The sequence below is a fragment of the Yarrowia lipolytica genome, chromosome 1E (assembly GCF_001761485.1).
Source record: "Yarrowia lipolytica chromosome 1E, complete sequence".
NCBI lineage: Eukaryota > Fungi > Ascomycota > Dipodascomycetes > Dipodascales > Yarrowia > Yarrowia lipolytica.
The window spans coordinates 2,775,633-2,798,398 of record NC_090774.1 but is presented as its reverse complement, the minus strand read 5'-3'; the positions used below and the strand labels follow the sequence as shown (position 1 = coordinate 2,798,398).

The following is a 22,766-nucleotide window of genomic DNA, read 5'->3' as shown; positions in this document are numbered from 1 at the left end:
GTGTACAAGTAGCTTTTTTTTGCTGCAATCGAGAACACTTGATGATGGTGGATGTGACGTTACAAGATCGAAAGATAGGGGCATTAAGCGGAGAGGACAGTGTGTAGACACCGGGGTATATGTGGCTGAGCTATGAAATCCGTTGTGTGTTCAAATTTCTTGTCGCTATTACAAGGCCAGCGCGTACTCTATTAGTATGTACTCCTTGTTATCATAGAACAAAAAACAAACAAAAAAAAACCGTGTCTCTATACCACGTATTCGAGGTATAACCCGGCTATATATCTGCTACCGGAGGTTTAATATCTGGTGTTCCAAATTATGGGGTTTTAGACCTCTTTACGGGGCTAATGCACTTGTGGTTTGCCGATCTGCTCCGGTAAAAGATTCTGGGCTGAGCTACTGTACGAGTACGAGTAAGAGTACTTTTACAAGGGGGGTTTGTACTCGCACGAGTATGCCGCTAATAGCTTGAGTGGTAGGGTTGGCGGGTTCTTCGGAAGCTCGCAAAAGTTGACGAAGTCGGGCCGACCAGGGGCTTCTGTGATCACATTCATGAGTCCCTTTCTGCGTACACGTGACTGCGTGGAGAGCTTGAGGTGTTTGACAGAGTTGGTCTCTTTCAGTTTACCTTCAGGGCAGAGATCACCGAGCGCAACCTACTTGTACCATATGAGATGCTTGTACCGGTACAATACAAGTAGAGCTGTTTCAGTTTGGAGTGCTCGGGGGGGGAGGGTCACGTGATTTCGGAATGAGCCCGGAAGGGCGTCTATATGAAGCGGTCTAGGTGCGAGTGCTGGGAGACAAGTATTCGCGCTTGTTCCGTACGAGTACAAGTACTTGGAAGGTGGTACTTACGTAGTATACTTCAGTATTCGTAGGTAGACTGTTTCTTGCGTCAGCTGTTGGTTGTTGGGACGGGAAACCCGTTTGGTGTGTGCTCGTATGTCCAGGTACGGTATAACAGCATATATATATATGTCATTAATGCAAGTCCAGCACCGGTACGAGGTTCGAGTGGGAGTGCGGGTACAGTTGTATCGGCGGCTTGTATTGGTGGCTTGTTTGCTATTCTTCCGGAGTCAACTTTAGGGCGGTTGTCTAAAAGGTCCGATACTACTGAACAGTCCTACGAGTACCACACCATTGTGCTACCAGTAGACGACATGAGTTCCAGATGTGGGATGCCCGGCTCCGAGAGGCGGCTGCAGCTTCCAGAAGACGGGTAGATCGGTTCCAGCTGAGGACTGGCGACGACAGTGAACGGGCTGCTCTTTTTCTTTTTCCAAGGTTTTAGTTGCTTGTTTGACTCTTTGCATGAGCAGAACCGATCGGGCGCAGTTGGGATGCAATGCACCTTTAGCGAGATGAGCTTTGGCTCTACGTTGGGCGATGGTTGATGGAGATGGAGATGGCGATGGGGTGAGCGGATTGTGTGATGGGATTCTAGGGTTTTGGTGGCTTTCTTATTTATTTATTTTCTCTGTTTTTTTTTTCTCTGTTTTTTTTTCTCTGTTTTTTTTTTTCTCTGGTTTTCTTGTTTTCTTGTTTTCGTCGTTTTTTGTTGCTTGTTTTCTGGTTGTTTTGGATGGCTTTTTTGTAGGTTTTCGGGCAGGTTTCGGGTAGGTTTTTGGGTAGGTTTTCGGATGGCTCTTTCGGCGTTAGTAAGCACACCAGGTTGTAGCGGTTCGTGTCGAGTGATTGCAATCCAGATCTCGTTCAGATCGGTTCAAGAGTTGGCGTTCAGCTGTTCAATACCACGCGAAGAACGACGTCACGAATGCCCAAGGTGCAGCTTTCTTGGACTGGACTCGATCCAAGTCTCTCCAAGGGACTATGTTGTCCGTCGTTTCGATCGGCGGCTGCGATGAACGAGAGAACAAGGGCAAAGAACGAACGGAAGAACTGAGACAAACCATTTCTCAGCAACCAGTGCGCTTAAAACAATGGTGTCGAAACTTAGGAGAGGTTGTGTATTTCGTAGTGTAGGGGATAGAGCATTGTTCGGGTTGTCTCTATGTATGTATGTATGGTCTGTAGCACCCACCAGTCCACTCATCCTCCATCAACACATTCCACCTCAGTCACCCCCTCCACCAGTCAACCCATCCTTCACCTCCCCCAACCCAATGTCGCCACTCGCGTAGCCTTGCCTACCTCACTTCACCTCGTATCACCTCTCTCGCTCTCTTCGTCTCATTCTACCAAGGCTAATTCGCCTTAGGCGCGCCTGAGAGACGTATTCGAACCTATCCCCATTAACATTTAGTGTTTTTTCCTTTTCTTTCGCCCCTACACTACACACGCCATTGTGCCTAAGGTTTGGCCAAACCCCGTGACAAAAGAGAGACACATTGTGTTTCTACCTTGCACTACCTTTTACTTGTACATCCATCCATCCATCGGCTGCTCTCATAAGCAACTCTTCTTCCGCAACGTGCCTGCTCTTCCATCTCGAACCTCGAGCGCAAACACACGACGAGAAGAAGCCCTAATTCGCCAAGCAACAACGAGCAAGTCACCATATTGACCACGCAGCAAGAAAAGAAACGACTCAAACCGCTCATCTCTTCGTCGACCAACGACATGTCGCCAAATGTGCCGCAGCTTCCGTCTGAACAGGTGTCGACCAACCTCCCGCTAGACTCGCCCAATGGCGTAGACGGCCGAGACTCGGGGTTCTCGTCCGGAGTGTCGTCCGGCAAAGACCCCAGCACCAGCTCGGGCACCAACTCGGGCTCCAACTGCGAAACGTCATCGGGCTCGGGCTCGGGCTCCAACTCCGCCAACGAGGGCTCGGCCAATGAGGGCTCCAAACCCGAAACCAAGTCTGCGCTCAGAACTAAGAAGGACGCCGCCACCGCCCAGACCTCCGCCAAACGCTCCCTCTCAGACACGCTCCCCAAGCAGGTGGAGACGGTGGCGCCTCGATCGAGCTCCAACTCAAAGTACCGCAAGCTTGACGAAATGTTCTCCAACGAAGAGGCAAAGTGGAACGGCGAGACTCCTCCCGTTTCTCTGTCCAACACCCCCTCCGACAAGTTCCTCTCGCCTCCTGCAAGCGAAATGACCACCAACGCTACCTCGTCCAGAGACACCCGACGACGATACCGGTCAAAGTCGCCGCAGAGACCCAAGGAGGACTTGCGACGAGACGACCACACCAACCGCCAGTCGTCCCGAGAGGAACCCTCTGCCCAGCGTCGCCACAGCAACCACAACCGCAATTCCTACTACCCCGGCTACTCAAGGGATGCACGAGACCGTGACTCCCGAGACCGAGACCGAGACCGTGACCGTGACCGTGACTCCAGGGACCAAAGAGACCGAGACAACTTCGAATGGAAACAGTTTCGAGACCGTGACCGTGACCGTGACCGTGACTACCGCAACACAAACGGGTGGGAGCGCTACAGACCTGACTGGGTACAGGAATGGGACACATACCGCAACCGGGACAGCGAGAGAGCGCGGGCCCGGTACCGTCGATGGGAGACGGAGCATGAGCGCAACTACGAGCGCCGAGGCCCCATCTCCAAGAACCACGAGCTGTCTGCCGAAGACAGAGACAAGCGAACTGTTTACGTTCAGCAGGTGGCCCCCCACGTGCAGTCGACCGAGCTGTTTGACTTCTTTGCAGAAGCCGGCCCCGTGCATGACGTGTCGCTCGTCAAGGACCGCAGCAGTAGATGCCGGGGTGTTGCATTTGTGGAGTTTGAGGACGTGGAGTCTGTCTCCCGCGCCATCGGACTCACAGGCCGGTCTCTTCATGGCCAGGCTCTTCTTATTCGGTGCACTGACAGTGCTCGAAACCGAGAGGAGCAGCAGTCCGAGGCATCTTTCAACAGCTCTGGTGCAGGCAGTACCCATGCCGTGGCCAATGTGAACGCATCCACATCTGCCATTGACAGTGTTCGGTTCCACCGTCTCTATGTCGGCAATATTTATTTTGGTGTCACAGAGGGCGAAATCATTCAGATCTTCGAGGCCTTTGGACCCATCGAGTTTGCCGACCTCCAAAAGGAGAAGACGGGTAAGTCCAAGGGCTACTGCTTCATCCAGTACGTCAATCCTGATGATGCCAAGACTGCTCTTGAGAAGATGAACGGCTTTGAGCTTGCTGGTCGCAAGCTCAGAGTCGGTCTCGGGCTGGGAGAACGTGGGGCCACCAAGGCCCGCAAGATCCTCACCGAGATTGGTCTTCTGGCTGCAGACGGTGTGTCTCGCTCTGCAGACCAGGTCGCCACCCAGATTGCAGTCGACCGTCAGAACCAGAAGCTCAAGCTCAAGGACCAGCGTAACCAGCAGCGCGAACTCGAACAACGTGAAATCGAGTTGCGAGGCACCTCACACGTCAAATCTGAACTCGATGGCCACAAGCAGTACCAGGGGTCTGTGGAGTTCACCTCCAAGTGTGCCCTTCTACGAAACATGTTCAACTACAGCGAGTGAGTATCACAGAGACACAACAGGTTACTAGAAGCATTACTAACAATAGGGAGACCGGAAACTGGGTTGAAGAGCTCAAAGAAGATGTCCGCCTCGAGTGTGAGGAAAAGTTTGGCCCTGTAGAGTCCATCTCGTTGGAAGTGGAAAAGGGAGAGATCCTGCTCCGGTTCCACAATGAGATTGACTGTGTCAAGGCGGTCAACAACCTGCACCAGCGATATTTCGGAGGCCGTGTCATCAACGCCTCTCATATTTCAGAGCAAGATTTTGAAATGAAGTGAGTATCGCGTCCACACTAGATGACGACGATCTCCAGCAGCTAACCCCCAGACCCTCCATTCCACAGTCACCCGCCACAGATCGGGAGGAAGTTGCTGCTCCTTAGTCCTTTCACCACCCCCAACAATAATGGTTTTTTTTCCAGCTTTTGTTCCCAGTCGTGTGCTCCTTTCTTTCTGCCTTCATCATGTTGCATCCACACATACCCCCATGATGAACAGAAGTTAATCTGGAGACCGCCCATCACCAAAAACAAAAGCATCTCATCCAAAAATGTCCTCGACATGGGTCCGTTGTACCCACTTATTTATTGAGGCGCATGTGCCGTTCCTGTTCATATTGTGATCCTGTTCCTTTTTATTTTGCTGCCTTTTTTTTATCCATAGTCCTTTAGGACACCCCCGCAGCCCCATTTTACCGGCGTATGTGCCGAATTGCGTTATTTTTCTTGATCGCTTGCTATTCTTTTCCTTTTCCTCAAGAATACAATTGATGATATCGCTACCATGACTCGGCCCACATGAACGGCGCCCGACTACGAACTCGTCCCCGAGTATCTCGGGCGACGAGGCATTGGATGACGAGATACGTTGCATCTTACAATCCCCATGAACACACTACACGCAAGGGACGCATCAAGTGGTTTTGTTAAGTGGGAGGTTCTGGTCCATTGGTTTTGCAACTCTCGTCCTCTTGCCTCATGTTGTATTTTCTTGCTCACCCCACGAACGATATTCGATCTTCACCAGTCGCCTTTGGCCGCTGCATGACGCCCCATGCGTCGTTTTTTTGGCTCTACGCCGAGGCTTGACCGATGATGACTTCATATCTGTGGCGAGCCCGTAGATTCAGTTGTAGTACCTCTTGAATCACTCGATTCATTCGATCCGCACATCGATTGCAATCTAGTTTTTCTTTTCTTTTCTTTTCTCGCTCTCTCTCTCTCTCTCTCTCTCTCTCTCTCTCTCTCTCTCTCTCTCTCTCTCTCTCTCTCTCTCACAGGGCTCAGGTTCCCTCCTTCCGACGTTGCTCTTCTATGCTTGTCTGTCTCAGTTGATATGCTGTTTCTCTTGTGTAGTAGCTATCTCCTCTTTCTTCTGAACATTTTGACACATGCCACCTCAGCCCTCTTTGCCGTTTGGCTTCTTTTTTACGCCAGCCTGCGTTACACTAACATACTAACCCGAACAGACAGGATTTCACGTTGTGACTGCTTACTACTAAGCGCTTCCCCACTGCTAACTATTTCGTCTTTTTTTCTTTTTTTTCTTTTTTTCACTTCGACTCATACTCATACCACTTGTGATCGCTTTTTTCATCTTTCTTCTTCTTCTTCTTCTTCTTCTTTTTCTTCTTCTTCTTCAGAGGCTCGCCTAACCAAGCCAAGTCGCCCTGTTATACCCCTCTTCTCAAGTCTATCTATTTCCATTGCATTCCCCAGCATCTCATTGCTATCGGTTGTTGTCTCCGTAGACCGTGTGACGTGTCTGTACCTCTTCCCTCCAGCTCTGGAGACGTGGTTTCCAGTCCGTGGGTCTTCATCCATTTTGGAAGGCTGCGGTTGGAGTCACTTTCAAGAGCCCCTCGGAGTCTATCAACTGAAGAAGCCCATTTCCGTGAGTTCTTCTCTGGTAGCCTTCATTCGCTCCATCTGGTCTTCCTCCTTGTCCTCCAGAGATTGGTTCCAACAGGTCCATGTCTTTATCATTGAGCCTGTTTCAATCTCTGTTTTGTCCTATTTGTGTTATTCGTCTTATTTGTCTCTGTGGTTCCTTACTGCTCTTCCTCCGCTCTTTTTGATCTTTTGATCTTTTGATCTTTTGATCCCGTTCTTGCCGACCTCTCAAGCCGACAACTAGTCTTGCTCCAGTGGTCTCTGGACAAGTGTAGCTGCAACCGTATGAGGTGTAGAGTTGTTTGTAGTGTTTTCTGCGTTTGCTTTTGGTCATCTTATCAATTGTTTTTTCTCTTGTCTCATCTTCTTTTGTCTCGTCTTCTCTTGTCTCGTCTTCTCTTGTCTCGTCTTCTCTTGTCTCGTCTTCTCTTGTCTCTTTCTCTTGTCTCGTCTTGTCTCTTGTCTCTTGTCTCTTTCTCTTGTCTCTTTCTCTTGTCTTCCCTCCGCCTTCGGGATCCTTCAGCCCTCTACTAACTGTCTGTCTTTTTCTCTTTACTGAATGCAATTATGGTCTCATTGCGGCACTGTAGCCGTAGAATGGAGAAGGCCTTTCAAGGCTCGTGGTATACAATATGACCGCTTGTAGACCGAGGCACTATGAGCTCGTACAGAGCTGCCGGCAAAATTGCATGATTTCGTCTGAAGAGGGTTGGTTCATTGATGCCACTGTTGTCATTATTCGACTCCAACAGTCGGTATTCTCGGACAATCTCCCTATGACCATCTATGAACCCACCGCTTGTATCTACTGTAAGATTGGTGGGCTAAACCTCAAGCTCCATTCACACCGTTCCCCGTATGGTGGTGCGTATTCCTCACTCCGCCTCTATATAGAGAGCCAGTCTTAGCTCCTTAGATGCTCCTTAGATGCTCCTTGGATGCTCCTTGGTTGTTCACAACTCCTGTATCTACCATAAGTCCATGGCCAGTCGCCGAGGTTCATATATAGATCGACCCCTTGTACCCGCCTCCCGGCATGACTCCAACAATCGACCCCTTGTAGTCTTTTATGGCATCAGAGCGTCTCTTGAAATAGACACCAGCAAAGCTCATAACTCTCCAACTGCAGAAGAAACGTCCACTGACATACTGCGAGATTCAACGTAGTCAGCTTTCTAGAAATGGACTGCTCTCCTTGGTCGCCATCAGCGGAGTCGTCTCTACTTCTACTATAGTCCTACCCACTCCCCCATTCCCGTCATCTGGGACTTGGACTGACTACTTGTGTAGACTCTCCTTCAAGTGTCTTTCCTGACCATCTGGTTTGACTAGCCGCGTCTATGACAACCTGTGTATTTGTAGATTGTCTGTGTTCAACCACATTCCATCTCCATAACAGCAGTATCATGGCTACTCGTAGATGGCTGCCTTCCAGAGAAGGTCGTAGTCGAGTTCCAGTAGTGTTTGGTACGGATCCACGTTGAAGATGTCAGTGCTCTCCTGGTGGATCCTCAGGGAGTGGTCTTGAGTCAACGGACTTGTCGGAGTCAACGGACTTGAGTACGAGCTGACAGGTTATGTTGAAGAAAAGGAGTTGATAGACACTTGCTAACACGATTGACGAGAGGAAATTGAACGGTTGGCCAACTGCTGATGATACAATTGCCTCTGTAGATACTGATTCAAGTCGGTGTAGATGGTAGTAGTTATACACCAGCTTTGGCGAAGACACGGACTCCATCGAGAGCCTCAGAGCCCAAGAGAGGTCCGTGAGGTTTCTCGAGGCTCATTGACCACTTGAAACGGCTATGCAGCTTCATTCAAAGAGATCATTCGAAGAGATATGTTATGTCACTCGGGGAGCTGGGTACAGTATTGATCACGTGCTCAGCAACATCTCTCGGTGGCTGTTCATATTGAAGTGACTGAAGTCGATTGTCGAAAGTGACTTGGTGAGATGCAAGAAATGGTGATTTGGTGGTCAGGCTGTTAGATGTGTAATTCTTGAGGTAAACATGAACTCGTAACGTGTATGTCTCGCCGTCTAGACGGTAGTTGATGTCAGTCTAGCAGAATGTTAGAACTTCGCCATGTACATACGGCCAGAATGATCGTTTGAGCTCTCCATTTGCCTACTGACCAATGTAGTTCAGAGTCCATCCATCTTCTGTTCTCAGGTCTGAGTATGATCAACAATGTGGTAGTACCTGTCCACTACAAGAAGGCACTCGTTGTCTCGAAGGTATAAGCATAGACCATGAGAGTACTGAATGAGTCAACATCTCCATACTGTTGTCTCATCTCCAGGCTCATCTCCAGGCTCATCTCCAGAATGTCTCATGACGTCCATGTCAGCGCCTACTATTCCATTTCACCAGTCATGAACGTCGACGGTCATGGTCATATCTATGGTTGGTTCGGCGATCCAGAGTAGCGGTAAGATGGGTAATACTTCCCGAGAGAGAAACCAGTGTGTGTGGAAAGAAGAGGTTTTCAACGATACGGGTAACTAATTTCCGGTCAGGGCTCAAATCCTCAGTGTTGCGGAGTCTGAGAGTCGGAAATTTGATACAAGACTTGCACCTTCCGCGGACAGACCAGATACAGCACTGTTGAAAGACATTGAGGAGGCTACGATCAAGACTAGGCTACGATGAAGAGCTTGTTATCGCAATGGTAGGTCGCCCTTGCACACATAGTTGATACTGTGCTCATCAATACCGACATGATGGATAGGTCTTCTGATGCAGACTCGCAGGGCTGGGACCGCGTGGGAACGAGGATGAGTGCGACCGATCTTGAAGATACTTCGGTCCATTGTGAGTGCGCTGGAATTATGATGTGATTGTGGTACAAGTACAAGTAGTGTGCCATTCAGAGAGGTTTGGAGACATTTTGTATCAGCATTTCAGACCATTAGCCTTCATTTTGTTTTATAAATTAATTTTTTTGTTAAATAATTATAATTATTTATTATAATAATTTTTTTTTTTGCTTATTTACAGGCTGTCCATGTGCATGGTTTCAAGTCTGTACATACAGTAGTATTCGGGATGGATTATTGTCACTTGCGAGTGATCCCAACCGATCTGTGAATCAAACGACAGCTTGTTGATTTTCATGTCATTTTTCCCTGTTTTTTCATATTTTTTTCAAGTAATGTATGTACAGACTATTAGACCATTCAACCCCACCTATCCTATGAACAATATATAGGAATATAAAATTAGGAATAAATCATATTAACAATTGATGAGAAGCACTCTGTCAAGATTATCCGTGCAATTGATTTCCTTTTTCACTTCTCCCTGTTGTACTATATGTTCTACTTGTAGTTGCCAAGTGGTTTTTCGTGTATCCAATGTTATTGAAAAGTTACTGACGAACCGATGCACTTGTCATCGATTGCTCGACATGTGGTAACTTCGGAGCTACAGTACGAGTACGATTACGAATGGTTGTACCTGCACTCCTGCTCGTACCTCGTACCTCGCACTCGCACTCGCACTCACATCGTGTCGCATCGCATCGTATCACACCTCTACAATCATTCCGCAATCATACAACCTTTTTAACTATTTTTGCTGCTTATCGAGAAGTAGCCTGGACCTTGGGAGCAGAGCCCTTAGCACCGAGCTTGGAGACCTTGGGGCCTCCGGCGGCAACGTGGGCAGCCTTGGCGGCCTTTCGTCGCTCGGCCTCCTTCTCCTTTCGCTCCTTAGCAGCCTCGGCGTGCTTGGCTCGGGTGGCGTTTCGGGTCTCGGGTCGGGCGTTTCGCTTCTCCTTGATCACATCGAGAGAGGCACCGACGATACCTCGCACGGCCTTGACGGACTTTCGGGATCGCTTCTTGGAAACCTCCTCAGTGATTCCCTTCTTGTGCTTTCGTCGGTAAAGAACGGTCCAGGCGATTCGTCGGGGGTTCTTTCGCTGCTTGAACAGAGAAGCGGTCTTGGAGGAGTAGAATCGGAAGATCTTGGAGTCGCCTCGGACGAAGAGGGTACCTCGGCCGGGGTAGATCTTGTTGCCAGAAAAGGAGTCGAGTTCGATTTTCATCTGCGTTAGTATAATCGTAGGAGGTGAGAACCTGAAGAGAGAACCGACGACATCAGAGTAACACGGAAGTGTCCACCAAAGTGATCACCGAACATACAGAGACAAGTCGAAAATTGCGCAATGCTCCAAATGGAACCACCACATCTCCGCCATGTCGTCCATCATCTTGCTCATGTTGAGACCACAATCTCCATGCCAACACTCCCTGTCGCGACCACACTCCCTGTCGTGACCACAATCCCCATGTCACCGTCGAAATTCATCGGTCCACTTGCGCGCACGGATTTCCTCCAAAAACTCACCTTGAATTCTCCTGTTGTCGGTAGTCTGTAACAAGAGAAACAGGTATTCTAATTTTGCAAAGGTTGTCATGGTTGGGAGTGAGTTGGTTTGTGTAGTCACGTGAATAAAGTCTATTTGTGACTGTCTTTTGCGACATTACTGGAACCAACAAGAATTCGTTGCAGAAGAGATATGCAGAAAATGGTCACGGGAGTTGGTTCGGGGCCCTCAAAAACGTCTCTGTTCACAAATTCAGCCCTTTTTCCCCAGTCAATCGCGTTCTGGAAGCTCTTGTTTGCAGACCACAAATTACCCCTCTACTTCGGGTCATTTCCCGATTTGGATTTTCAACTCTAGTCCCAAAGATGCACCGTACAGATTATAAAATTCTAACAACCACTTCTTTTTTTCCCACAAACACTTCCGGAGTGCATATTACAACAAAGCGCAGAGATGGTAAGTTATCCAGCAAACAGATCCAAGATCTTGAGCTGAGATGGGAGTGCTAGTGAATGATTTTCGGTGACGTTGCGTTTGTCCGTCATGACGGTGATCGCAACATCGACCTGTAACTCTTCACCATGCAACCACCGTGTCTACAAGACTCATTCTAACCCAGGCCCCCAAGTCTAAGAAGTCCGGCGACAACGTCAACGCCAAGCTCGGTCTTGCTATCAAGTCCGGAAAGTACACCCTCGGTTACAAGTCCACCATCAAGGCTCTCCGACAGGGCAAGGCCAAGCTTGTCATCATTGCTGGCAACACCCCTGCTCTGCGAAAGTCCGAGATTGAGTACTACGCCATGCTCGCCAAGTGCACCGTCCACCACTTCCAGGGCGGCAACAACGAGCTCGGTACCTCTTGTGGTCGACTCTTCCGAGTTGGCGCCGTCACCATCATGGATGCCGGTGACTCCGACATTCTGACTGCTGAGCTTTCTTAAGCAGTTTGAAGACCCCCAAAATAAAAATTAATGTACTTTAGTGCCGTTATTTATTACTTTTTGATTGTATGGTGTGTTCGTATGGGTGCAAGTGAGTTTGTATTTTTCAGAATTAAAACTGATTTTTTTATATTTTTTTTTTATTTTTTATATTTTAATTTTAATTTTAATTTATATTTTTCCAAGTTCAACTAAAAATTCAACAAACTGTGGTCTAAACTCCACATGAAATCACCAATATATAAGGAAAAGGAAGTCCTATATATTTCCTAAATCCACATCAATCTCGTATTCTCAGACACCCCGACAGACATCCAGACAGAACCCCAGAGCATACCCTCCCCCTCATCTGCATCCTAACTAAAAGTCAAGTGAGAACAGAAAAAATCTCGCAACAGGACCGTCTAAGAGATGACGTGAGGTTTGAGAGATATTAGGGGAAATTCAACCGATTGGTTGATCTGATTTATGAAGTCTCCATGTCTGAGACTCGATCTTCCTGTTCATTGTGGTCTGTTCTGTATCTCCAGTGTCTAAAATTCCATTGAGTCTGTGGGCTCTTCTAGGAAGACTTGCCGGGAAAGTGTCGACAATTTGATTGGCGTTTATTTGGTCACGTGACCGCAAATTCCCCCAAAATGAATAATCAATTGCTACGCTTGAAATGAACACTTGTCCAAACCGCCTGACGTAACCATGGCATCTCCTTCATTTCTTAGTCACGTTCAATTGGAATCACAGGAGTATGACTCAGGGAGAAGACATTAAGCGGGATTATTAAAGGTACCTGAGATTGCAATTGGGGTCCATACGAGCCGACCTAGTGCCACAACACAAGTGGAGATGAACTGATGCTTCTTTGGCTGACTCAGACAATGGACTCAGTGCATGTCCGTTTATAAACGAGCGGTTAGAGCTCCTTGTGGGTTTATTACGTCATTCACGTGACTCGATCGTTTCAGATCAAGACCTGAGCTTCTCCTGCCTCCTCTGAACATGGAAGACAGATGCATTGCTGAAGAAGAAGCGAGAAGAAGCGAGTCCATTCGTCAGCAGATCCACTTGTCGCCAACTCATCTGTCATTGTCTCAGTTGAGTCGGTCTGATCTCTGGAGTTAACGGCCTGATCCAGAGCCAGAACCAGAACCAGCTGTGCAAGCGAAATGTACTTGAAAAGAGGACTCGCACGTTGACAGAAACAGACTGAATTGATAATTGAGAGATGAACCAAGGAACGAACCTGGAAATGACCTTAGACTCTGGAGATTCTGGTGATCAATTGAATCAGCCCCGAAATCTGACACTAATGGTATACCTTTGTGTATATCTTGTCTGGCGATTCTGATCTGGAATTATCCCGTCAGTTGTGTCTAACTGGGGCGTCTAGAGAAGGGCATTCTTGTGACTTGTGGATATAATGACGGCAGTGGATTCAGAAAGGCGCTCTGAATTTGGGTGTATTGTTTTTCCATACCTTGTTGTGGAGAGTTGTTTTTATATTTATTTATTTATTTATTTATTTATATATATAAATGTACTTGTGTCAGTACCAAGTTTCATATACAAACTCTTCCCTTGTCAACTTGCCTGGAGATTTGATCAATCAGGTGTCTGCGCACTGTTCCTAGCAGAGATCGGAAGAGCGGTTCTTCTTATTATATAACTTTTTAAGTCAATATTTCCCAAACCATAGACGCAACCACACCATTGAAATCAGAGAAAAGTCCTGATTATCTTGATATCAATATTGCCACCGCCTTTCCCATTAAATTTCCAACAGTGAGCAATTCAATGCTACCTACTTGATTAATTACGAACCACTTTCTTTTTTCTTTTTCTTTCTCTTTTTCTTTCTCTTTTTCTTTTTCTTTTCTTGTTCTTTTTTTCAGTCCTCTGAATAGTTCCGAAAGACATTAAGTTGTTAGAAAGGACAGGAACAAACCTGTGGACTAGCAGAGAGGATCGATCATCCGGTTATAGAATGTTTTGTTGTACCGAAACTATGGCTATGTCCAGACTGGACTCTGCTTGTCTCCATATATTTCCACGCCAAGAGATGGGCTCAGGGCATGGCGATTCTTCATGTTTCTGTCTACAGTGGCCAAGTTGAGAAGGTCTCGATGACAGTGGGTTGTTGTTTCCTGGCCGGAGATTGGATGGCTCTGAGCAAATGGTGGTGTGAGATACTGGCGACTGTAGACTAGCAGGTCATTTTCACCCCATTTTTTTCATTTTCCCTTCTAATCTGTTCTCCTACTCTCTCGCCCTCCCGTCAGTCTCACACTCTGGCTCCACTCTCCAATATCCAATCTCAGTCCTATTTTTATCTGAAACGGAGGCGGAGTGGTGCAACAGTGGGTCCAGGCTCCAGAGTATCTTCTGTACTACTGAGCAGACTACTACAAGTACAGTAGTCGCAGTCAGCCATACCCACTGGGCTAGTGCGAGTGGGCTGGTACTAAACTAGTGTCTCGGAGACGTCGCAATAAAAGCGATGAGAGATAAAAGATAAAAGAGTTGATAGTTTGGACTAGCAGGATCGGTTGATCGACTAGTCCTGCTAGTCAACTCCTCCTAATCCTCCTAATCCTCCTAGTCCTCCTACTCATACCACTTCTCCAAAAGGCCAAATGATATATATCGACGCCAATACGCCAATACGCCAATACGCCAATACGCCAATAAAGACCCTAATGTAAATGACTGACACCCGTCACATGGTCGACCGCGGCACAAACGTCACCATCAGACGCCACCGTCAGACACCACCGTCAGACACCACCGTCAGACACCACCATCAGACACTACTCTCAGACACCAACGTCAGATGTCACCGTCAGATGTCACTGTCACATGTCATAGCAGACATACGTCACCGTGACATTGTTCATTGACACCCGATTTTCGCTTTTATTGTCTTGTGAAACACAATAACGGCTAACATTCCGACGGGCCCAAAAACAGCCATGACATGACAAGATGTATGCACAGTAGCCAAGAGATGGTCATTCTTCGCTCACGTCCAATGACAAACCCCGATGCGAGCTGTTAGTGCCAGGCAGCCTAGATGTACAGTACGACTGTACCTCTTTCGGAAGACGTTGTTTGGAGGACGACTCGCAGATTGTCATTGGTCGTCTGGCGGTCTATCTGACATCTACCCCATCTACCCGCATGACTGTACGGGCTTGACGTTGTTCTCATTCCAAACTCCATCCCTCAGACTGGATGCAACCTCAGACCCTGTCTCATTCTTGGTCCACTCCCCTTCTTCGTCACTAGCCCACACTACTTGTAGATCTTACAGTGTATGGGGTGCAGATGTGCCTGGACAAGCGCCGTGCCAATAGAATCGGTCGCCCCGACAGCTGTCAAATAGTGTGACAAATAGCAATCAACGACAAACAACGAGCACACACAATACCCCTGTAAAGGTGCTTTAGTGGCTTGGCGGGTGTCTAGTCATAGCGTTTCCAAAACCGGCCCGCCCAAATCGTCCAACACTTTCTTTACGGCGTTGTTTGGAGTTTCGGAGCACTTGACAGCTGATCAAGCACAGGCAGCGGACCAATGTAGTATCATTGACCGCGTATACGGTCTGTCAAAAGTGACCAGGACTGGGACTGTGTTGCATCGAGATCCATGAGGGACATGAAAGGTGTGAGTTTTTTGCTGAGATTGCTACAAGTCGTGTACCGGTAGTGCTACTTGTAGTAATCTCTTTCTGTTGTCGGTCAATTAAATTGCAGCAATAATCCAAATTAATCGAACTAATTGAGTTAACCCAATTAATTTAATCAAATTAATCAAATTAATCGAATTCATCCAATCAACCAAATTCATCCGATAGTCAATGATCCAAACACCTGCAACCACACCAGACAGCCAGCCAGTGTCTCGGTCCGGAAGTCGGCTTCCGAAGAACACTCTAGGAGAAGTCAGTCTCTGTTGTCTCTGTTTTTTTTCCTCCGGCATCTCCACCTGCTGGACAAGAATGCTGGTCATTGCATGCGTGATGCTCACCTTTCACCATGGATGTTAATCCGAAAGAAACTCCGTCAACCTTCGTGTTGTCATCGCTACATTGTAGGTATAAATTGCGAGCAAACAAATGTCTCACTGTGGATCATCACTGTCTTAGCTGCGCAGCAAAGTTAGGTTGTCGGAACAGCTTCTTTCCAGTCGTATCACAACAGCCCCTTGGAAGATGAAGGCTGTTTGTATATTGCTTGTTTTCAGCAGGGGAACGACTTAGTAAGCCGAAACATTGGCACGAAATGGCCATTTCAAGATGTACCAGAGACTCTTGGTGGACTGATGGGCAGGATAAGTCCAGGTACCGCAGAAGCTCTTGATGGACAGGAGAGGCCCAAACACCGCATCTGGATGGACCATGTCGCTCACTTTGTCAGCGATGACATTATGGCGCTTCCTGCCGTTAAACTCCACACAGCCATGATATACTTGCCCAGCACAGTTCGGAAGCAGCATGTAACGGTCTCAGTTCATGGGGTAGGGTTGGTTTATAGAACATGGTTCAGGAAGGAGGTTGTCGTCACAGACGTGGTGTGTGAAGATGTGGATGGCTTGTGTGCTTGTGCAAAGAAAGGGCTTGTTAACGGAAGCTCCCTGGTCCTAGGGCGGGGAGACAAACTCTTGGCTTCGTTTGCCGTTTTACTCACCAAGGAACAGCACAGATGTCCAGATCAGAGTCAGAGCTCGGCGTGTGAGCTCTGGACTCGGCGTTTGAGGTCTCGACACGGCGTTTGAGCGCTGGAGCTGGAAATCTGCACCATTCTTGGACACCTTTGACCTCTGTGCCCGGAAGTCCATCCATGCCTAATCGAAAGTAGCTCTGCATTTTCAGGTCGTTTCTTCTTCTGCTCTTTGTCCATTGTCAGACTTCGGAGTCGCTCTTCCGAAGGCATTTTTGTGCGGCGCAGGTTCCATACATGTGAGCTGTAGCAATCTAGGCGAGACAATGGGCCGAATCAGGACAACAATGGGTGAAGATCATGCGTGAACATTATTCTGGCCAATCAGTAGTCACCAGTTAATGCTCCAGCCACCGCCACAGGCAAGCATAGCTGCACGTCAGCAGAGACGACCACAGGCAGAAATATGAAAAAAGAAATGCGAAAAAGAAACCACAGCATCTGTTGAGCAGGTGAGGCCATGTGCAGGTGCTTATTTTGGCGGTGGGGCAAAAAGCCACCAGTAACAAATAAGTCCAAGTAGATGTCGAGTAGTGAAGTCAATTCGGTTGACAAAAGCCAATATGCCAAGTGAAGTCAAGTAAATGCAAGACGACAGGTGACAACAGACAACCGACAGTTGCTGTAGTCCGCGCGAATGTATGGTCGTACGACAACCCATACAAGTGCCGTACATCTGTGCAAGGTACATGACCCTCGTCACACCACCATCGTCTAATCCTTCCCACAGACATTCACATATGCGGTGTGTGACCTGGAGGTCTGTTTGGTGACGTCATTTCAAAGCCCGAAGGAAGGCATTCACGGCCGTCTCCAGAAGAAACGTGGACTCCAGCCCAGGGTTCAAGACAGGCGGCTTGCGGCGGCAAGTGCAGCCGGCGGCCCTGCGGATCTCGTTTCTGTCTTTGTCGAGTCACGCGGCTTGCTTTTTGCTCCAACCTCCAGACTGCAACGGCAAGCTGCAAACGGCAACCAGCAAATCCAAACTCCAACTTCAAACTCCAAACTCCAAACGCATTGGTTTCTCGTCTGCCGCTCATCGCTCCGACTGTTAAGCTTAACGACTCTTGTGATGCAACTTGGTCGGCGCCATGGACGTGGGTACAGCGGGCCGGAGATTGTCCGTAGACAAAGGCTGGCGGTGAAGTCGGTGAACCGGCTGTGGGTTGAGTGGTGAGTTGGGGGGAGGAGTTGGGGCAGCTCTTCGGGCCTTTTTCGGTGATGAGGGAGTGCCACCGGAGACTGCAATCGACACAGACAGAGGCTGAGCCCGGGACGTTGGAAACAACGATTCACACACAATCCGCCGAAACAATCCGCAAACAGAACCCGATTCTGACAGAAATCAATGGACCTGGCTTCTCCGAGACTTTTCTAGCGACATCTCCATTCCCCCATGATCTGGTTTTGTGTCTCTTGCTTTTGTCTCTTGCTTTTGTCTCTTGCTTTTGTCTCTTGCTTTTGTCTCTTGCTGTTGTCTTCTGTTTGTCTTCTGTCTGTCACTTGATTCTGTCTGTCTCTTGATTCCGTTGTCCAAATTAGATTTGCACTCTCCGACGTCCTGTGGCCCTCCGGATCCCGTTTTCCGTATCCAAAAAAGCGAAATGCACAAGCGCTGTCGACGAATGCGGACTCTTTTACGACAAGACTCTTTTACGACAAGTTGTTGCTCCTAGAAACAAGGCGTGTACAGTACGTGGTCGCCAGCACGCGTGCGCCCGACAAGAGCCCTCTGACGCATGGACTGATGATAGACTGCTTTTTTGGTGGTCTCGTATTGTCCCTGCCTAACGCATGGTTGCGATCACTTGAGCTATAGTCACAGGCTTTGGAGACCGCGGTGAGGGAGGGCTTTGTGGTGAGTGCTGAGGTGTGAGACACGACTTGGGTGCGATGGTATGGGTGCGATGAAGTGAGTTGATTCAAACGTACTTTTGGAGGGAGTTGTTTTCTTGTTTCTTTTTTGGTGGTTTTTGGGGTGTTTTTGGGAGTTTTTGGGAGTTTTTGGGTGTTTTGGGGTGTTTTTGGGTGTTTTTGGTTTTATTTTTTGGTGTTTTTTGGGTGTTTTTTTGGGTGTTTTGGGGTGTTTGGGGGTTTTGGGGTGTTTTTTGGGGGGGTTTTTGGGGGTGTTTTGGGGGTGTTTTTTGTTTTATTCTTTGGGTGGTTTTTTTGCACTCCTCCTTGCAGCGTCCTCACGAAAATCAATTCTTTGGACGCTATAAATACGCCATCAAGTCAAGACTGCTTCCAACTGATTCACACCTCCCGGATTTATCCATCGGTATTGTCAGATTAACAATCGGGTGACCATTGCTCCTACCGTGAGTCCTACACTACAAGGCTACTTGTAGATCCAGGCCTACTTGTAGATCGCAGTGCTTGCTTTTCTCTCGTGGCCTGCATACCGCGGTTCGATCCTGACAAAACACCTTCGTGGTCAAACTACGGTTGCGAAATGACATAATCGGCGCTCTACGCACCCTTCCGGTGATCCCCGCGGACAATTTTGCACACTACATCCCTTCTGTGTGCTATCTTTCCCCCGTTTCTCCCCACTTTCCACCATCTCCACTTCTGTTACACACCATATTTAGATAGCGGATATGATATGGGATTCTACTCAAAACATCACAATCCAGAACATCGTGATTTCGCACAAAGAGACCAAAAACCAACACGCCCACCAAATCCACCGCCCCGCGCAAAATGCACTCTTCAGAATTCCTCCCACTCCTCCTGTCTCCTCCACAATAGCCATGTCTGACTAAGCAACTGCAACCCTATTTGCCACTGCAACCTACATATTGTATCTACAAGTACGAGTACATTCCACAAGTACATCACCACCATACAACAGACCCAACTACGAGCACGAGTACTCGCTCTCTGACCAAAACAGCCCAATTACATAAACACAAACACCACCAAGGTTCCCTCCTCCGACTATGAAAGAACTCACCTCCACAGACGAGTACTTCAAGGCCATCCACCCCGCCACGGTGTCGGTGGTGGACTTCTACGCCGACTGGTGCGGGCCATGCAAGGCGGTGGCGCCGGGCTACGCCAAGCTGGCCGAGCAATACAAAAACCAGGCGTCGTTCTACAAGGTCAACGTGGACAACAACCAGGGCGCATCGTCGCACGCCGGAGTGTCTGCCATGCCCACGTTTGGGGTGTTCAAGAGCGGCAAGCTTCTGGAGACGGTGCGGGGCGCCGATCTAGGGGCCGTGGAGCGACTGATCAAGAAACACGGCGCTGCGGCCAAACCCGTCTACGTGACCCAGGGCCATGTGCTGGGCCAGAAACCCATGTCCGCCCAGGCCACGTCGTCGATTCGACACGTGATCCAGGCCATTCTCGCCTACTTTGTCTCACTGTTTTCGCTGCTGCCCCTGGAGAGCGCCACGAGCTTTGTCGAGGCTGCGCAGGCCCGACAGAAGGGTCGCGAGATGCAGCGCCAGCGGGCTCCTCCCCGGGGGTTCGATGGCTCGGATCGTTTCTCTTTCAACAAGAAGGAGAGTCCGGCAAGCACCTGCAGTAGTTAGCCGATACTGATGTTAACGAATGCAATCTGAGTAACACGGAGACTGACAGAAGTGCGGTACAAAAAAGTACAACTCTGCTACAAGTAGTTGTCAGCAACCCACCTCGGTAACGGTCAACTCTTTGCCAACTCCGAACCGGTCAACCCGTCCGACCGACCCAACCGGTGTATCCAACCCCGGTCAACCGCCCGATCTACCCAACCCCTATAATCTAACGTGTTCTTATTCAGTGTAGCTCGTGCCCGATAGCACCGACGTCACGATCGTGGCTGTGCGCAGGTGCATGACTGCGTGAAGACCACGACGTTTCGGACTTGTTCTGTATGTATACGACTGCACCCTGTCTGTCACCTCGCGTACGCTATCACTGCTCGAAACAAGCAGACGACTTGGCACTCACAGCAGATCCATGTCATCGGATCGCCGACGGATCAAGTTGGCAGATTGATCTATCTTCAATTTATCCGTTCGATCTAGGCGTTAATCCTCGACCCAGTCCTCGACCAAGTCGCATCGCCGTATCTACAGTGTGGCTATCACCAGTTATAGCCGCCGGGCTTATCTTGAGCCTGCGCAAACTCTCAGTAACTGCGGCAACTCTGCGCTATGGTGTCTCTTGTCAGCCTTTCAGCGTTCACAGTTTGGGCGAAGTTTCGGTTGAATTGGAGTCTACAAGCGAGGTTTGAACCATCGACCACCAGTCCAAGATAAGCAGTGCGATCATCTAACCCTGGAGCGGGCTATCTCCGTGACAAAAGGACTATCACTAATGGACAAAAGGACTATCACTATGGACAAAAAGACCCCTTGACTCCAGAACGAGCACTGAGAACAACAGCTGACGCGGACGATCGGCGACCTGGTTACTGCATCATTGTTGAAGGACCAATCAAACCAATCAAACCAATCTGATCAACCCGATTTTTGTATTCAACACTCGCTTATTTAGCCGAGAAAATACGAGCAAAAATTCATGACCATGACCACAACGACAAGAAAACGTGAGTAATTACATACGACGACCGACGTCGACAACCGAGACCGGCGACCGACGACCGAGACGGACGACCGACGTTCACAACTCATAAACGCACCTCGCAACTCTCACAACTCTCACAACTCTCACAACCCTCACCCAAACTTTCTACCTATAGTTGCGACTGGACGCTGATTGGAGGATGGAAAAGGGACCCCAAAATCACCCCAAAAAAGAGCTATCGAAAAACGGAAAACACCAAACGATAGCCCCAACAGATACAAGTCCAAAAATACCAATCACATGACCAAAACTCTTCCTGAAAGCCTTACCAACCACCTCCCCCAAACTCCCCTCCTCACTCAAATATAAACTTCTCCCCCTCAGTTGAAACACTATACCAATTATATACGGGGTTTCCTCTTTTTGTCGGTGGTACTTGTACATACATGTACACGTATACACGTATCCGAGCGTTATGAGGCTGTATGCGGGGTACTAATGTCAGCTACATTGCATCTACAAGTAGACACTTCTTGGCACCGCCCAACCCCCCGATCGAGGCAGGGGTTGGTTGATTTTTTTGGTTGTATTTTGTGTTTATTTGTGTATATATATTATATATTTAAATTGCAAATGAAACGAGGAATATCCGCATCGAACCATTTATAAATAAATGTGGGGCAGAGGGGTATACACGTAGGAGTCAATCCCAGTCAGTCACAGTCGATCGGGCAGTGTTCAAACGCGGTTCTGTCAGTTTTTTTTTTCTTCTTTTTTTTTCTCTCATTTTTTCTCATTTTTTCCATTTTTTCTCTTTTAGTTTCACTTTCTCCTCAAGTCGCGCGTACACATCCCAGCCGACCCTGCGCAATAAGCTCGGCGCTTGTCGCGGATAGGACGCATGCCAAGACCAGTGCCAAGACCGCCAAGCCGTCGGATGAACGACCCGAGCGCTGCCCGCCAAGAGACCCAATCACACAGGACAAACCTTGAGCTTGCATAAATCAGGCGTGCTTCATGCATGCTGCGGCCCGACTGGGGCTTGACGGTTTAGGGAACAAGGAACTTTGGGCTGTCTTTGTAAAACCGTGCCAAGTCTTGGCGTGCGCCCTCTCGGAGGGTTCCTGAACCGTTGGAGAGGGCCGCGTTGTCTCTTTTTGCCACTTGTTTTTGTGTTGGCTTCAATTTTCGGGTGTTCTTGTGTCTATTTTTTGTGTCTGTTTTGTCCTCAAATGTGTTGACGTGTCCCATGTTGGAGATTTGTCCGTCACGCAACATTTTCAAATTAGGTTTTAACAAAGCCAAAATTAGACTATACATATGCAATGCAGTGACATAAGCTTTTGTTGTCAAGTCTCCTGAACTCAACAATTTCGCAAAGTCAAGTTGCTACCGGAGGAGTCATGAAAAATGTTGTGCATGTGATGTTGAGATGGAAGATTTTGGTAGATGTTGCTAATAGTCATATTTCGGTATTATAGATGTGACGACGTCGCCACTCCACCTCCACCTGAATCTGCGACACTATTATTAGCCCCATGGAGTCTAAGATTGGATTTTGCGAGGCTTTTTGGGTGGCTTTTAAGTCGCTTTTAGGAGGCTTTTTCGTCGTCTTTTCGTCGATTTTCGTCGATTTAGGCCTGGTTCTGGACCATGATGGAAGAGAGAGGCGCAAGCAACGACGGGTTTAAGCAGTCGAGGTGACTGTGGTTCAAAAGTGATTAATAATCTGATTGTGGGGGTCTGAGTCTGAGTAGGACTCGAGTATGTACTTGTAGGTGACTTTTCGAACAGGCAACTTTTGGGGACGGAAAAGACGACGACCGACAAGAAATCACCGGATCTATCCTGACGAAAGTCTCTCCTTCTCCTGTGTCATTCTCCCGCCCCAGATTGCTCG

At 48.4% G+C, this 22,766-nt stretch overlaps 16 protein-coding genes across 16 annotated transcripts; 11 read left to right on the top strand and 5 right to left on the bottom strand.

The window, feature by feature from the left end:
* Positions 1-119: 119 nt before the first annotated feature.
* Positions 120-475, top strand: YALI1_E27981g (uncharacterized protein; the record flags this gene model as incomplete). The annotated part of the gene is made up of 2 exons (XM_068283108.1): positions 120-244; positions 298-475. The coding sequence occupies 2 exons, from the start codon at positions 120-122 to the stop codon at positions 473-475; spliced, it is 303 nt and encodes a 100-aa protein (XP_068139209.1).
* An 80-nt stretch (positions 476-555) lies between these two features.
* YALI1_E27976g (uncharacterized protein) lies at positions 556-884 on the top strand (the record flags this gene model as incomplete). The annotated part of the gene is made up of 2 exons (XM_068283107.1): positions 556-738; positions 783-884. 2 exons carry the CDS (start codon positions 556-558, stop codon positions 882-884), a joined length of 285 nt encoding a protein of 94 aa, XP_068139208.1.
* A 1,705-nt stretch (positions 885-2,589) lies between these two features.
* Positions 2,590-4,733, top strand: YALI1_E27939g (uncharacterized protein; the record flags this gene model as incomplete). Its single annotated transcript, XM_504318.3, has 2 exons — positions 2,590-4,451; positions 4,502-4,733. The coding sequence occupies 2 exons, from the start codon at positions 2,590-2,592 to the stop codon at positions 4,731-4,733; spliced, it is 2,094 nt and encodes a 697-aa protein (XP_504318.3).
* Positions 4,734-4,798: 65 nt separating this feature from the next.
* On the bottom strand, positions 4,799-5,327 carry YALI1_E27930g (uncharacterized protein; the record flags this gene model as incomplete). The annotated part of the gene is made up of 2 exons (XM_068283106.1): positions 4,799-4,960; positions 5,016-5,327. The coding sequence occupies 2 exons, from the start codon at positions 5,325-5,327 to the stop codon at positions 4,799-4,801; spliced, it is 474 nt and encodes a 157-aa protein (XP_068139207.1).
* Positions 5,328-5,545: 218 nt separating this feature from the next.
* Positions 5,546-6,539, top strand: YALI1_E27927g (uncharacterized protein; the record flags this gene model as incomplete). Its single annotated transcript, XM_068283105.1, has 2 exons — positions 5,546-5,588; positions 5,641-6,539. 2 exons carry the CDS (start codon positions 5,546-5,548, stop codon positions 6,537-6,539), a joined length of 942 nt encoding a protein of 313 aa, XP_068139206.1.
* Positions 6,540-9,934: 3,395 nt separating this feature from the next.
* Positions 9,935-10,402, bottom strand: YALI1_E27880g (60S ribosomal protein eL24; the record flags this gene model as incomplete). Its single annotated transcript, XM_504316.3, has 1 exon — positions 9,935-10,402. One exon carries the CDS (start codon positions 10,400-10,402, stop codon positions 9,935-9,937), a length of 468 nt encoding a protein of 155 aa, XP_504316.1.
* Positions 10,403-11,137: 735 nt separating this feature from the next.
* On the top strand, positions 11,138-11,627 carry YALI1_E27871g (uncharacterized protein; the record flags this gene model as incomplete). Its single annotated transcript, XM_066094397.2, has 2 exons — positions 11,138-11,140; positions 11,304-11,627. The coding sequence occupies 2 exons, from the start codon at positions 11,138-11,140 to the stop codon at positions 11,625-11,627; spliced, it is 327 nt and encodes a 108-aa protein (XP_065950469.1).
* Positions 11,628-13,696: 2,069 nt separating this feature from the next.
* On the top strand, positions 13,697-14,094 carry YALI1_E27846g (uncharacterized protein; the record flags this gene model as incomplete). The annotated part of the gene is made up of 2 exons (XM_068283104.1): positions 13,697-13,763; positions 13,811-14,094. 2 exons carry the CDS (start codon positions 13,697-13,699, stop codon positions 14,092-14,094), a joined length of 351 nt encoding a protein of 116 aa, XP_068139205.1.
* Positions 14,095-14,257: 163 nt separating this feature from the next.
* YALI1_E27840g (uncharacterized protein) lies at positions 14,258-14,521 on the top strand (the record flags this gene model as incomplete). The annotated part of the gene is made up of 2 exons (XM_068283103.1): positions 14,258-14,322; positions 14,377-14,521. The coding sequence occupies 2 exons, from the start codon at positions 14,258-14,260 to the stop codon at positions 14,519-14,521; spliced, it is 210 nt and encodes a 69-aa protein (XP_068139204.1).
* Positions 14,522-14,665: 144 nt separating this feature from the next.
* Positions 14,666-15,273, top strand: YALI1_E27834g (uncharacterized protein; the record flags this gene model as incomplete). Its single annotated transcript, XM_068283102.1, has 2 exons — positions 14,666-14,950; positions 15,019-15,273. 2 exons carry the CDS (start codon positions 14,666-14,668, stop codon positions 15,271-15,273), a joined length of 540 nt encoding a protein of 179 aa, XP_068139203.1.
* Positions 15,274-15,658: 385 nt separating this feature from the next.
* YALI1_E27826g (uncharacterized protein) lies at positions 15,659-16,397 on the top strand (the record flags this gene model as incomplete). The annotated part of the gene is made up of 2 exons (XM_068283101.1): positions 15,659-15,780; positions 15,824-16,397. 2 exons carry the CDS (start codon positions 15,659-15,661, stop codon positions 16,395-16,397), a joined length of 696 nt encoding a protein of 231 aa, XP_068139202.1.
* Positions 16,398-17,563: 1,166 nt separating this feature from the next.
* Positions 17,564-18,133, top strand: YALI1_E27805g (uncharacterized protein; the record flags this gene model as incomplete). The annotated part of the gene is made up of 2 exons (XM_068283100.1): positions 17,564-17,836; positions 17,885-18,133. 2 exons carry the CDS (start codon positions 17,564-17,566, stop codon positions 18,131-18,133), a joined length of 522 nt encoding a protein of 173 aa, XP_068139201.1.
* Positions 18,134-18,873: 740 nt separating this feature from the next.
* On the bottom strand, positions 18,874-19,192 carry YALI1_E27792g (uncharacterized protein; the record flags this gene model as incomplete). The annotated part of the gene is made up of 2 exons (XM_068283099.1): positions 18,874-19,078; positions 19,122-19,192. The coding sequence occupies 2 exons, from the start codon at positions 19,190-19,192 to the stop codon at positions 18,874-18,876; spliced, it is 276 nt and encodes a 91-aa protein (XP_068139200.1).
* Positions 19,193-19,287: 95 nt separating this feature from the next.
* Positions 19,288-19,887, top strand: YALI1_E27791g (uncharacterized protein; the record flags this gene model as incomplete). Its single annotated transcript, XM_504314.3, has 1 exon — positions 19,288-19,887. The coding sequence occupies one exon, from the start codon at positions 19,288-19,290 to the stop codon at positions 19,885-19,887; it is 600 nt and encodes a 199-aa protein (XP_504314.1).
* Positions 19,888-20,607: 720 nt separating this feature from the next.
* On the bottom strand, positions 20,608-20,973 carry YALI1_E27774g (uncharacterized protein; the record flags this gene model as incomplete). The annotated part of the gene is made up of 2 exons (XM_068283098.1): positions 20,608-20,795; positions 20,889-20,973. 2 exons carry the CDS (start codon positions 20,971-20,973, stop codon positions 20,608-20,610), a joined length of 273 nt encoding a protein of 90 aa, XP_068139199.1.
* A 1,474-nt stretch (positions 20,974-22,447) lies between these two features.
* Positions 22,448-22,745, bottom strand: YALI1_E27756g (uncharacterized protein; the record flags this gene model as incomplete). The annotated part of the gene is made up of 2 exons (XM_068283097.1): positions 22,448-22,664; positions 22,720-22,745. The coding sequence occupies 2 exons, from the start codon at positions 22,743-22,745 to the stop codon at positions 22,448-22,450; spliced, it is 243 nt and encodes an 80-aa protein (XP_068139198.1).
* Between the last annotated feature and the right edge of the window lie 21 nt (positions 22,746-22,766).